General features: G+C 33.0%; 1 protein-coding gene across 3 annotated transcripts in view; it reads right to left on the reverse strand.

Moving 5' to 3' along the window:
- The window catches only part of FBXL17 (F-box and leucine rich repeat protein 17), a 494,438-nt gene that overhangs the window by 437,272 nt on the left and 41,695 nt on the right, over positions 1-15,471 (reverse strand). For 2 of the 3 annotated variants that reach the window (XM_045500420.1, XM_045500412.1), the window contains exon 4: positions 11,101-11,232. The exons of the other annotated variant lie outside the window; for it this stretch is intronic. In XM_045500420.1, the coding sequence (XP_045356376.1) occupies positions 11,101-11,232 (132 nt within the window). The remainder of the gene's footprint in view (positions 1-11,100; positions 11,233-15,471) is intronic. 3 annotated transcript variants of the gene reach the window in all.

Raw genomic sequence — 15,471 nt, forward strand, 5'->3', positions numbered from 1 at the left:
ATCCCCATTTACAAAGAGCTTACATGACTAAACTGAAACCTTGAAACCTACAACAAGGTATCAATGGATTAATAAAAAATTATAAAGTACAGGAAAAGCTGATAGTATATGGGAAAGTAATAAATGTGGAATTCCTAAAGAAAATTTGACAAAAAATATTTAGCTGAGCTTGAAGGTATTGAACAAATATTAGAAGCAAGATGATAGCAGAAAAAGAAGAGTAAATGAACAAGTTGAGAATATAATGAGAATAGAGACTAGTAACTAGAGAAACCTGTGAAGGAAGCCATTACAGATTTTCTGAAATGATAAATAGTATTTTATCAAGAGCATTCCTGGGTTGTGGATGTGAAAAACAAAAGGTCAATCTACGGAAATGTCTTAGGTCACGACCGAATTCAGTGGTATACCTTTCACGCTGTTTTCCATTAAGCTCTTCATTCATAAGCCTAAAACAACTTTAATTTATGGAATGTATATTAGATTATGTAATAGAACTGCCTACAATGATATGTAATGAGAAAAATATTTATTAATATATCAGCGGTAGAGGGGTATGTACATGTGTGTACAAAACTATGTCCTGCAACAACTTAAAACATATGACATAGCAAGTTATTCAAATTACATGCCAATATTTAAAGTTAACATCAACTTAGTGAAAAGTCATAGAAATACATTTTGACTCCCCATTCAGAGAATCTACAAATCAAAACTTAACCTAATTCTATCATGTTCTCTGATGAGTCAAAATGAAGAGCTAGCATAACATCATGCAAATAATTTTACAATCTGTAGGTATTCAGATAGGCATTTTAAGAACACTGAATATAAATAAATGCCTTCCTCTTTACTTTTACAAAGACATATTCAAAAAGAAAAAAATAAAAGATTTACTCATCGCCCAAATGTAGTTCAACTAGAAGGACTCTGATTTATAACTATTTTTCTTTGAATTACATATTCTTAATGTATCCATGTATATATCATCTTAGAGTGAATGATAAAACCTAGATTTTACACTTAAATCAGAAACAGTCAGTCCCATAAAAACCTGGCAACAGACACTATAAATTTTCTACCCCAAGAACTCTTCTGAAGTAATCCACTTCTATTATATTTTAGAAACCAAAAATAGTGAAGTACAGTAACTACTAAAGAAAAATACCATGTTGATTTTTTCTGCAACCTAAATTTGATATGGCTACATAAATAAGATGCAATAAGACAGTTTAAAAAGTGAGTAAATATCAAAATAGTACAGACGTTATCTGGCTTTTCAAGTTCTCAACTACTAAAAACCAGAAGACACAGTCCAAGGCAAAGAATTTACTCCAACACTCTCAGGACAATCCATCCTTCCACCCAGGAGGCAACTCCATGTTTAGACTTTTATCAAAAACTTCAAGGAAGACAACAAAGGAAGACAATCTACGCAATATGAATAAGAAAAGTATGTAACAGAAATAGGAACAGTACTCACCACACAAGTTACCTAGACAGAAGCACAACCTGTACACCTTTTGCCTGAAGAAGAATCACTGGTGAAAGCCCAAGTAGCATAACACTTTCATGGCAACTTATCTTTTTGCTAACAGCTGTAAGAAAATGCTAGCAAAGATGCATCCTGTCACCTGGTAGCCAGACTCAACTAATGATATTCAGAAGGGCAAACCTAAAAAAACAAAACAAAAACACTAATTCTTTTCCCCTTAAGCTTAACGACTAAAATAATAAATGGGATTAAGTCTTGGATATCCTAAGACCCTAGCACCTCATTACTGTGGAAAAAGAAACACATAAGGCAAAACTTCTCCCTAGATCCAAGCAATACATCTTACTTGGTGACTGACAGTCTAGAAAGGTAGCTGAAGAATATGTGCTCATAAATGACAGAATTAATGTACTCCCAGCATCCCAATGCCATCCAACACTATAAAATTTCTATTTGCTAAGTCTGATGACTAGGCTCTTTATCTCAATCCAATATCTCCTGTTGCCAACACTTGAGCACAAAGCCCTAGACAGCACTTTCACACTTATAGCTGAGAGATAATTTGATTTGCTCCAAATCTTTCTGATTTTTTAAAATATGCAGTGCCAAAAGAAAAGTAAACAAAAATTACATCTTTAAAGAAAAAGCAAGATCTAAAGTATAAAATATATAAGTGAAATAACATCAGCAAAAGAACCGCAATACTAGAAATAACCTACCAACTATAAATTTTAAACCAAAACAAGTTGGATATTTTTAGCAATCTAGAATATAACCCAAAAAATTTTTTTTAAGAATATATAAATACTACTTGGAGTCTCCTATTTTTAACCATAATAAATTCTGCATTGTCAACACTGGCTATCTGTATTGGAGTTCTTAATAATAGGCTAACTTCCTCCTGAGATGCTTTTTGCATATGAGCATCTCCTATCATCAGTCGTAAGTCCCAAGTTTGTGAACTAATTTTAATACTACTAAACTAATACAATTAGGCAAGTAAATATGCTGGGTAAAAAAAATTACTAAACTCCAAAGAAAAATTATTTAGTTATTATCCAAGTCACTGCCTGCCTCTGTGTCACACTGGTACACAGGAGAAGAAAACTCACTCACACACACACACACACACACACACACACACACACACACACTTTATGGTTTTTTATACCTTCCAAATGACATAATACAATTCATTTATGTTCTTACCAAAATACCCGATAAAGATACCCAAAGAAGTACACTTATCATGATGGCACTGGGTAATGTACTGAATTGTTGAATCACTATATCATACACCTGAAAACCAATATAACATTGTATGCCAACTACAGTGGAATTAAAACAAAACTTAATAGAAATTTCTTTAATTTTTAGAAAGAGAAAAAAATAATTTTTAAAAAAAGCATAAAAAAGGATATCCACACGAGAAAGATACCAATAGATTAAAAAGACACAGGCTAAGCTTTAGCAAAGAATATATAATGAGTTCATTATATTCTTCAGATTGAAAAATATACCAAATAATCTTTTAACTTTGGTTATCAAGTTATTTGGATGCCAAATAACTTTTGCTTTTAATTAAAATTGGTCCTTCAAATACCATTGAGAAAATAAAACCAATTTTATTAACAATAAGGATATACAAGTCCATATAATTCTGACAAGAATACAAATCAGGGGCGCCTGGGTGGCGCAGTCGGTTGAGCGTCCGACTTCAGCCAGGTCACGATCTCGCGGTCCGTGAGTTCGAGCCCCGCGTCAGGCTCTGGGCTGATGGCTCAGAGCCTGCAGCCTGTTTCCGATTCTGTGTCTCCCTCTCTCTCTGCCCCTCCCCTGTTCATGCTCTGTCTCTCTCTGTCCCAAAAATAAATAAACGTTGAAAAAAAAAAAAAAAGAATACAAATCATATTCTAGCTGTTGCTCAAAACTGCATGTTGTTAAAAATCCACCATCCAAGAAAATACCTCTTGAGTGCTTAATGACAATGGCTGGATAAATTTGATACACAAAGAATGGCATCATTAATATAGTAACTAGATCAAAGAAATTTACTTATTTGAAAAGTCAGAGGAGGCTGGGTGGCTCATTTGGTTAAGAATCTGACTGTTGGTTTTGGCTAGGGTCATGATCCCGCAGTTCATGAGATCAAATTCCACGTCAGGCTCTGTGCTGACAGTGTGGACCCTGCTTGGGATTCTCTCTCCCTCTCTCTCTCAAAATAAATAAACATGAAAAAAGATTTTAAAAAGTCAGAAAACTACTGACTCTGAATCTGTAAGCTATTTTTTAAGCTTTTATTTACATACGTAAATCTATCTTCTTTTTAAAGTACATTGCCAAAATACTTGAAAAAATACATTTTAAGGTTTATTTATTTATTTTTGAGAGAGAGCATGAGCAGGGGAAGGGCAGAGAGAGACTCCCAAGCAGGTTCATGGGGCTCAAATCCACAAACCGCAAGATAATGACCTGAGACAAAATCAAGAGTCAAACACTTAAGTGAAAGTGAAGTTTCAGTTAACTTCAGTTAACTTAACTGACTGAGCCACCCAGGCACCCCTAGAAAAATACGTCTTAAAAGCATGTTCAATTCAGTAGGAACCCATTTGTCACTAAGCCAACACTTATTGAATGTCTATTACGTGCACAATGAGGGGTGATGGATAAAAGAATAAGTAGATACTCCCTGCCCTCAAAAGAGTTCATAATCCATCAGCAAGATAAACCTGCAAAGCATGATTTTAATTACTCCTGAAGAGCAATTTGGCATGATCTAGTAAAAATTGGAAAATCTACACTTCTTAGCTCCCTATAATTACATTTCTAGGTACAGACCCTAGAGAAATTCTTATACATAAGCGCAGGAGACTTACATAAGGATTTTATTGCAACAATACCTGTAACAGTAAAACACTGGAAGCAATACAAGAGTCCTTCAGTAAGGAATGGATAAACAGGATATACATATCTATATAGAACACTAAGAGTTACAAAGAATGAATTACATATTATCACTAGATCTCAAAAACAACTTAAAAAAGTAAAAATGCCACACTATATAAAATGTATGTTAGCTAACTTGGCAATACATTATATTTTAAAAAACTAAAAAATAAGTAAGTTTAAAAGTAAAAATGCAAATTGTTGGCTGATAATTTGCAAGAACAGATATTTAACAATACAATATCAGATATAAACTATATGTGACTACAAACTAAACAATACTATATCATTCATGGTACCAATTATGTCTATTAAAGTTTTTTTTTAAAGCATTTTAGGTCATCATAGTAGTTGTCTCTAGGAGACAGTGGGAATGACATGGGGTACAAGACAACAGAGGCTCAAAGTTTATTAAAGTTTATTTATTTTATTAACTCAAAAAAGAAGCAAATTGAACAAAATGTTTAACAACTGTCAATGTCTAGATGATGGGCATATAGATGTTATTACTTTTTATTATTCTATATTTTTCAATTTCTCAAAATAAAAAAATAATACAAGACCTCAAAACCTGATCACATTTCATATTTGCTGAAACCCCATGCTATAGTCCCTATTACCTAGAGACATACAAATTCCTTTAGCATGATGTTCAAAAGTCTCATCCTGATCCCTATCCTCCTTTACAAACCCAAATATCAACACTTCACCCACCACCCTGCCTGTAAAACTAATCTCACTTTAACACCCACCACATATTAAACATTCCACATATTTTCCCAGTGCCTTGTCTTTGTTAGTGCTGTCTCTCACAAATGCAAATACCCCAACAAAAATGTTTACCTGCGTCATAATATCACAGCACTATATACCATTCAAGACTCAGTTCAACTGTCACCTACTACTTATAGTACAATTTACAAACTACTTTTGTCATTGGTATTTCCACAGCACTTATAACTAGACAGGAATCTCTTCCCTTTAGCAATAAAACTTAATTTCTCAACACTTCTCACAGAGCCTGGCACACGCTAGTCAAATATTAAATGAACCGAATGAACATCTGAAACAATATTAAGGAACAGAGTAGAAGGTAATCAGTTCATTGACTTATTCAAATTTCTATTAAATCTACTGGACAAAAATAAAATGGTATTTAGCTTCTGAATCCAAATTTCACAAAAAACTAAAATAAAATACTATGCTTTTGCAAAGTAAAAAATTTTTGCATAAATAGTGCAATTCTATTAAAGTTAACTATGATCATATTCATACAGGATTAAGATGAAAATTAAATGCCATCTTGAAACGCCTTTCTTCTTTGATAAGTTTACTAATTTTCTAGAAAAGATTTCAATATGTCTCCATTGGTACTTCCCCTGAAATCAGTTATCATCCTAGCAAAAAGATTTTCTGCTCATGATAATAAATAATTTCTTTCTTTGATGTCTCAAAGTACCTGTCAGCAAGTGTTTTAAAGGGGGAAAATATCTTTTAGAAATTACTGTATGGTTAAAAGGCAAATAGATTATTAGCTCCATCTGTGATGTATCCATGAAAGGGCTTGAGGACAAAGGTTTGGGATTCTAACAGATCTGGGTTAGAATCTTAACTCTGACACCTGTTTGTCGTTACTTAACCTCTCTAGGTCTCAATTTCCTCATCTGTAAAATAGAATAAAAATAAACTACCTCATATGATGGTTTTGAGGACTACTTATGTAAAACTGCACACTGCGTGGCACATTATAAATACAAAAAGAAAAACCTAACTATCAAATATTTTTAAATATCAACAAGTGACAGCAAAATCCTGAAATGTAGCATTCAATAATAAGATAAAGCCCAGTATCTTTAGGTCACCTATTTTAGAGTGCCACATTCATGCACCGTGTCTACTGGAAAGTAAGTACCACTCTGGATGTAAGTAAATGCCTCATCCATTAAGAGGGGAAAGGACAATGAAGGCAAGTATCTACTGTAAGAGACCTGGAAGTTGAAATGAGTATTTTGAAAAGGGAATCCCTCACAAATATAAATTATTTAAGTCTGGGATTACAAGTAAACTTGTTTCACAAGGAGTATTTCAGAAATAAGATATAAGAAATGCAGTGGGGTGTTGGGGGTAAAAGGGGAACCAAATCCCTTAATATATTAACTCTAAGTTGAAAAGCAAAGAGTCAGGAAACGCAAGCCTTAATATAAATGCTGGATTAGCTACTGCTATTTAAATTCTGACGAAAATGTTTACCTCACATACTCCAGTTGATGATAACATGGTTACCAGTGTATTCACTTAGCTGCTGCAACAACCTCAAATCACAGCAAGCAGCAACCAGGAATTAAACTGTGAATAGGTGTGAAATCAGAATATAGTAGATGATAGCCTTAATTCAAATTGGTAGATTCCAGAAAGTAAACTCTGGAAGGAAGAGGAAGTAAAGTAAACTTTACAGAAGACTTCCTATTTTGGGGACCATAAAACACATTTGCTACTTTACCTCTAAATCTCATTTAATCTCTTTAATACTCATAAGAACACATCTGAGGTAGCATTATATCCTTTCTGCAAACAAAGAAATGAAAGTACAAAAATTAATGTAACTAACCCAAGTCACATGACTAAGAAACCTTAGGATCAAGGTATGAACTGAGTTTAGTTCAACTCAAATAGGGCATTTGCCTCAATCACCCCTTGAAATGCTTCCAGGCTACAAGAAGGAGGTCTGAAGAGGTGAATTTAGATCCTACTTCATACATGTAAGCCTCCAAAAAATTATAAAACGAAAAAATAGAAACATTATTTAAAAACTATGGTAGCAGTCAAAGAACTCTATGCCATATAATTATAAAACTAATAAAATAACAATTCACCAGGAGATTGAAAAAAAATAAAAGTTCACAATTAACTCTCAGGACATCAAGTTTTAACCAGGAAACATTTATCACTTCCCTAAAACTTTCTAAAAATCTATTCATAATACATTACTACTTTCTTGGTAATTGAGACACCCTATACTAGATCACAACCCAACTCTATAGAATAGAAGGTGTTAAAAAATAGACCAAATAAACACAACACATATAGATCCAAATAAAATATACTGACCCTAGGACTTCACATAGAAGCTATTTTCTAAATAAATTATAAAATCTTAGTACTTTAAAGCATCAGATTGGATGACAATTGACAGATAATCCATCTGATCTTGTCACAACTAAGTAAGAAGCTGCCCAAAGACTTCTTTGTCCAAAGAGTAAAGAAGAGGAATCTGGAGCAACAAGAGTAAAGAAGCAGAGAGAATACATTTAAAGAGGTGTCTAGATCATCAATAACTATACATTTAAGTAAGTATGGATTAAAAAATAACTTTGTAGCCAGTACTGCACAGAAGAGATACAAAAGCTATCACTAGAAGAAGGGAGATAGTTGTATACAATATGCTAGAACCTCACTATAGTTGCATTCCTCAAATCTATTTCTAAAATCTATACCACAGTTTTATAGCAAATACAAAACATGTCATATAGGAGCATGGCATCTGTATCACTCAAAAAGAAGTAAAACAGAAATCCACTCTCTTTTGAGTAAAATTTTACATGGAAGTCCTCAATTCTTTGCCTCATCATAACTCACTGCGTCTTAAAATGTAAAGTCATTGTCCTCACTTTCCACCGGAAAAAAACTCGTTCCGATAAACACAGGAATCCTTCCCTAAAGTTTATCTTACTTAAATCAGTCCCACAAATAAGAATGTTCAAATATCTTTCTACTTTGTGTAAAATAGCAAGTTCATCTTTTAACTTCTAAATACAACTAATATTTCAAATTATTTTAAGAAACTTTCCCATTAAACCACCTAAAGAACAAAAATTGAAAACAAACCATAATACCTGCAGAAACTATGTATAAGCATTCTACCTTTATAGTTATATCAAGGACACAAAAGCGATGTCACTGAAATATACAAAGACAATGCTGCCATCTAAAGGCCAAGATACAATATGAAAAAAAATGTATACTCCAATACTGCCAATATATAAAAACAATTTGATATTTTAAAGTCAGCAAAGTTTACACTTTTAAAGAAACTCTATGCTATGACTATTTTTAGACTATAAACAAAATTCTAATACTCTTTTGAGAAGATTCAATTTAATAAGAGAATTAGCAAAACAATTTCATTAATGATCGGTATCTGCACAGGTCAAATTCTGTTGGCATCCTTTCAGACACAGCATTCTCCTAAATATCTCTATTAGTTGTTAACTTACAAAATCTGTCTTATTTAGTGATGTTTAGTGATATTTCCTACCTGTAATTACATATGGAGTATAAATATTTTTATAAATATATACTGCATAAAAATATAAAAGTATATAATTTGCCTTTAGCGAGACTGCTATTATTTCTACTCACCCAATTTAAAATATTTCTTGTTAAAAGACTAATAATAACAGTTCTCAGAGTGAAAACACCTGAACTACTTAAAATTATAGCTTTGAAAGGATTCAAATATTTCTCATTGTTCCATAAATTCTAAAACAACAAGGTGTAGCTCCTCTGGGAGGATAGATAATAATTCAACTGTCCAGTATGAAGAGCTCAAATGATTCTAAGATTCCTTTTCTAGAACTTTAAATTGAAGGAACTTTATTGAACCGAACTTTAAGATTTAGCAAAATTACTTCAAATTTCCAATGAAATCAAATGTTTACTGAAGAACACGACATATAAAATTGATTTCCTTATCATTTAAGTATATCATCTTTTTAATAAACCACAATAATAAGGAAAAACAAATGTGAATGTAAGTAGAAACTTCAGAACATATACAATTAGTTCCTCTGGGGAACCACGGACTAAAAATGTTAATGTGTTAAGAAAAATGTTTCTCTGTGTTTACTCAACAAGGAAACAAATATTAATCTCCCAACAAATATTCCCAATATGTGAAGAATATAAAAATCTCAAGTTGGGTTTACCATCCTTTCATTTCTCTTGAATGTAAACTGGAAACCAACAGACAACAAATACAGACAGGATTTCATAAAAATTACTAGTTTTAGTGTCTCTTATGGGTCAGAGTTTGTACTAGACAACGTAAGGACATTATGCTATTTAATCCTCAGAGCTACAACCTGCAAGAAAACAGGTATTAGTAACCCTGTCTGCAGAAGAGGTTCATAGAGCAATTTCCCTAGAATCACAAGTGATTGTACACCAGGTTTAAAAAATTCACCCTCTCTGACCCAGAAAACCTTATTCATTCTATAAGATCATACTGCTTTAAGAGAGATTATTAAACTTGTAATAAATGTAAAGAGAAATGTGGAGGATTTTTACTATATAATTTCACAGGAAAATGTAATTCTATGTGGTGATAAAAGCATTTCCTTTTAACTTATAGTGTTTTGATTTTTCTAACTGGAATCTTGTTTTAAAGTACATTATCTCATTTGAAGTGCTGATGGTTCTAGAGACCTTTTAAAACTTACATTAATTTATGAGACACATTTATCAAATATTGTAAACTAATCCCAAGAAGCAACAAAAAGATCCCTTTATTTGGGGGATACAATTAAGAGCCGGTCTCCTTTGAAAATATGCAACATATTCAGTACCACCTTGCCTACATTTTAAAGTACACGATTTCTCAACCTTGAGAAATCTACTAGTACCTCCCTAATGATAACCTGTTCTGTTAACTTTTACTAAGCACCCATCAAATCAAAATATTAAAGGTTTGGAGTATTATTCAACCACTAAAAAAACTGAAGCTCTGATATATGCTACTACATGAATGAACCTTGAAAACATTATGCTATGTCCAAGAAGCCAAATACAATATACCACATACTGTGTGATTCCATTTGTATAAAATGCCTAGAACAGGCAAATCCACAGAGACATAAAGTAGATTACCAGGTGCCAGGGGCTGGAGGAAGGGGGAAATGGAGAGTGACAACTAATTAGCAGACTTCTTTGGGGGTAATGAAACTGTTCTAGAATTAGTGATGATGACTACACAACTTTGTGAATATACTAAAAACCATTAAGTCGCAATACTTTCAAAGAGTAAATTTTATGACAGGTGAATTACATCTCAATAAAAGAAAATAAACAGCTGTAAATATATATATTAGGTATTAGTGAGTTACACATGTATGTCATTAAAATATAAAATCTATATAACTAAAAAGATTATCTGCCTCAGTTTACTGAATCTCATTTTTCACCACACTAAGTGAAAAGCTTTAGTTCACACATACACATCTGTCTGAACCATAAAAAAAAAATCTAACTACCTAGAATTATTCCAATCCCTAGGAAATCAAAAGGAACAACCACCACAGACTTATGTTTAGCAACTAAATTTTATTTTTTCCAATTTACCTGAGTTAATTAATTGCCAGAATTTAGACAAAAACCTAATAGCACATGCTAATGAGGAATTTTTACCACACACAAGTACCACATGCAAGTACCTACAGAGTTATAGGATCAATTTATAAAACCATTGTTTTGAGAGGATTCTTGTTTTTAAGTAGTATTTGCCTCTAAACCATCAAAAGAAGCAGATAAAATTTTATAAGTTATAAAGAAATCAAAGGTTAGAAACAAAATTTTTAAAAATGAAGATTATAACAAGTACTTACTAATTTGTTTTCCTGCATGTATATTCTTTGTAATTTCAGACAGCCCTTAGCTATGACGATCATGCCTTCATCTGAGATCTTGTAACATTGGCCGAAATGAATATCTTTGAGTTCTCTGCACTTTGAGCCCAGCTGTAAACAAAGAGATTTAGCTGAATGCTCAGAAAATAACAAAGATAACATATTTCTAGTGGAATTTCCATATAATTTTTTAAATAGCCATACCAAAGTTAAATTAACTGTTTATAAACTACTTTTAAAATAAAGTAGAATGTAGGCGATCTATAACTTAAGATAGTATTGTGTAAGCCTTTTCATCTGCTAATTACTTCCCTGCTTCAACTACCTCATACTATATGCCCACCTAAGGCGTCCAGATTTCTTAACACCTCAAAATCACATCTGTATTTCTCTTGAGTCAATTATATTGTTACACTGGTGGAGCCCAGTTACAAGGAATAAAACAAAGTTCCAAGAAGCAAGGCAAAGGTCTAATGAGTGAAAGAATATTTAATTCATTAGATCTACTTCTACTCCTGACGACCCCAATGAATCATTTCCCTCCACTGGCTCATTACCCTGGGAAAAAATAAAGTCTAAATATGCTGTAGGTAATATTTTAGAGTACTTATTTACACACTGTACTGCATAAACTGAAAACAAATGGACTATTTCCTGATTGAAATTCCAACTGTACCTTAGTAACCAAACAGGTACAATGTTCCCATTAAAACCATCAAGTATCACAGAGAACAAATTATATACATTTCTTTTCAAAAGCCACAGTGTAGATGATCAAACTATAAATGAATGCTGTTTCATGAGTACTACATATGAATGGAGTCATTTTAGAGTTAAAATAAGCAATCTCCTTTAGTAACAACTTATACATCAAAAATTATCTAAAAAACTACATTAAATAATAAAACTCAGTGTCAGCAAAGATTCAAAGTGTGATGATATACCACTGGTAAGAGTGAAAATTAGTACTGAAAAGTTTCCTTGGAGGGGAACCTAGCATAAATGAAAAAAATTTGTGTAACTGAAAAATGTACAACTCAGCTTATAAATATTTGCAAAAAAAATAATGACAGAGGGATAGATAATTAGATAGATTATATGAGAAAGTAAGCATACTAAAATGTTAATTATAGGGTGGTGGGTTAAATGGTGATGGGGATTAGGGAGTTAGGGAGTGCACTTGTCATGATGAGCATAATAGGGTAATGTATGAAACTGTTGAATTACTATATTGTACACCTGAAACTAATAAAATGCTGTATGTTAACTAACTGGAATATAAAACTTTTAAAACATATAAAAAAGATGTTAATTATACAATCCAGATAGCGGGTATATGGGCATTCACTGTAAAATTCTTTCAAATTTTCCATTAATATAAATTTTTTCATAATAAACTGATGGAACAATTAAATAAAAGTTTTTGGTAAATTTTAGCTACAAGCAATTAGCAAATGGGAATTTTTTAAATAGTAAAATAGAGAAAACAACCTAAAGATACAAATAAGTGTTTTCATGAAACTGAATATTGTACAGCCATTAAAATTGAAGTAAACACTTGACAAATAAAAATTAAAATTTTATATGTTTTTAAAATATAATTCAATTGAATTTCTGTAAACAAATCATGCACATTTAAATATACATATGTATGTGTGTAGAAAGAGAGTGGGGGCACCTGGGTGGCTCAATCAGTTAAGCATCCAACTTTGAATCCTCTGCCTCCCTCTCTCTCTGCCCCCCCCCTGCTCACACACTCTCTATCTCTCCCAAAAATAAAAACATTTTTTTAAAAAATGTTAAAAAAAAAAAAAAGAAAAAAGACTGAAATGTACACCAAGGTTTTAATGGTGCATTTTTTTTTCTTTTCTGCCTATCAATCTTCTCACATCTTTTTAAAAATAAATGTTACTTTAGTAATTTAAAAAAACTTTAAAGTTCTGTTTCAAGTAAAGTAATGACATTATAACAAAGACATGCGAATTCCATTATTTTCCAGGGATACATAAACTATGTTATTTTCATCTAGACCACACTATAAACAATTACATATTCAACTAGAAATGGAAGTTCCACAAAGACAGAAGTTTTCCTGTTAACTATCCCTGGGGCCCAGTGTCTTCTGCTTAACTCAGCTGATACTGAGTAAATATTCGCTGAATGAATGAAAAGGCTGATACATATATGTAAAGAAGCCTCTTTGAAAAATGGATGAATATAGGAAACCATGATTATGGTCTCATATCCAGTTAATCCAGGAATTCTAAATTGAGTCCACAGGTAGACTTCAGGGATTCCAGGAAAGCAGATGAGAAAAAAAAGAGTACATTTTTATTTTCATACTATCCTCTAAATGAACTCTAGCCTTTACTTCACTTATTAATGTAAACAAAAAATCACAATAGTTTAGCAGTACATGTGATTTTGTAAACAATGGAAATCAAAGACAATTTCTTATAATATCACTGCTGTTGCAGCTATCATGAAATTCCATTTCTGTTCATCAGTATTCATTACATTCACAACCAGATCTTATAATGCATAAAAGAGGCACATATATTTCTAGAACAAATGTATAATGGCACATTACTTACACCTAAGAAAGCTCATCCAAAGCCAACAGCAGGGAAGATGGAAAATCAACTTGATAATCACTACAAAACTCCTCATAGGCTCACATATGTCTGGCACTGAGGGCAAGGATAGTATTAAAAACACCAGAATTCTTGGGGCGCCTGGGTGGCTCAGTCGGTTGAGCGGCCGACTTCAGCTCAGGTCATGATCTCGCGGTCCGTGAGTTCGAGCCCCGCGTCGGGCTCTGTGCTGACAGCTCAGAGCCTGGAGCCTGTTTCAGATTCTGTGTCTCCCTCTCTCTCTGACCCTCCCCCGTTCATGCTCTGTCTCTCTCTGTCTCAAAAATAAATAAACGTTAAAAAAAAAAAAAAAAAAACACCAGAATTCTTTAAAGTGTACTTAAGAAGTGGTTAACCACTCACATCACCTACCCATGACTGCACAGCCTGATCTTGCCCACTCTCTCAGAATAGCAAAAGACTGGAGTAAGTAAAACACAGGGTTTTTGGACTGAGGTACACCATGCATAGCTCAAAGCAAAAGCATACTCCAGAAAATGTGGGGATGACATGAAAGTTTCTAAGGTGAAAATGAAGAAATTCAAATAAAGAATTCTGTAAGATGTTCCAGGATTAAAATATAGGGACTTCTGGACTGAAAAAGCACATTCACATGTCCAGCACAAATGACAAAAACAGACCAATGACAAGGCAAATCACCATAAAATGTCAGAATTAAAGGGTATAAAAAAAAGATTCTACAGACTTCCAGTGACATATTTCATATAAAAGACTGCTATTAAAAAGGCATCAAACTTCTTAATGACAACACTGAAAGAAAGCCATAGAGCAATGCCATCAAATTCTCAAGGACAAGTATTTCAAACCTAGAATCCTATGCTCTAGGATTGAGACTATGAATTAAGTATGAGTATAAAAAGGAGACATCTTCAGACACCCAAGTTCTCAAAAGATTTACCTCCTATATATTCTTTATCAGGAAGCTACTAAAATCTGTGCTCTACAAAACAAGAATACACCAAGAGAAAGAAGATATAACATCTAGGTAACAGGATATCTAATACAACCACAAGATCAGGAAAACCTTAAGGATAATGGTGAAGGTTATGATACTTTGATGACCACTAACGCAAGAGCACTTGTATACAAGAAGTCCAATGTGGACCCTACAGACTATGCCAGGCAAATCTGCTATATGAAGATATATATTAACTAAGTATCTACATATAGATATACTAATGCAACTGTGGAAAAGCTTTTGACTCCATTCATGATAAGACTATAAAACTCAGTAAATGGGGTGCCTGGGTGGCTCAGTCATTTGAGTGTCTGACTTCGGCTCAGGTCTTGATCTCAGTTTGTGAGTTTGAGCCCCACATTGGGCTGACAGTTCGGAGCCTGGAGCCTGCTTTGGATTCTGTGTCTGCCCCTCCCCCACTCGTGCTCTGTGTCTCTCTCTCTCTGTCTCTCTCTCTCTCTCTCTCTCAAAAATAAAATAAAAAAATTTAAAAAATCATAAAAAGTCAGTAAACTAAATGGGATGAGAAGATTAATTTCAAGAACCACAAAATTCTATAGAGAAAAAAGGCAGGTATGTAATTATAAAATGTAAATACCAAATACTTAATCAAAATTATGGAAGAATTATGTTGGGAGGATGAGTGAATAGGAGACCGGGAAGGATAAGTAAGCTAAATTCTCATCTTCCATAGCAAGGAATCTGCCTAGATGGTCTAAAATGGATAAATCAAGAAAA

Source organism: Leopardus geoffroyi, chromosome A1 (genome assembly GCF_018350155.1).
Source record: "Leopardus geoffroyi isolate Oge1 chromosome A1, O.geoffroyi_Oge1_pat1.0, whole genome shotgun sequence".
NCBI lineage: Eukaryota > Metazoa > Chordata > Mammalia > Carnivora > Felidae > Leopardus > Leopardus geoffroyi.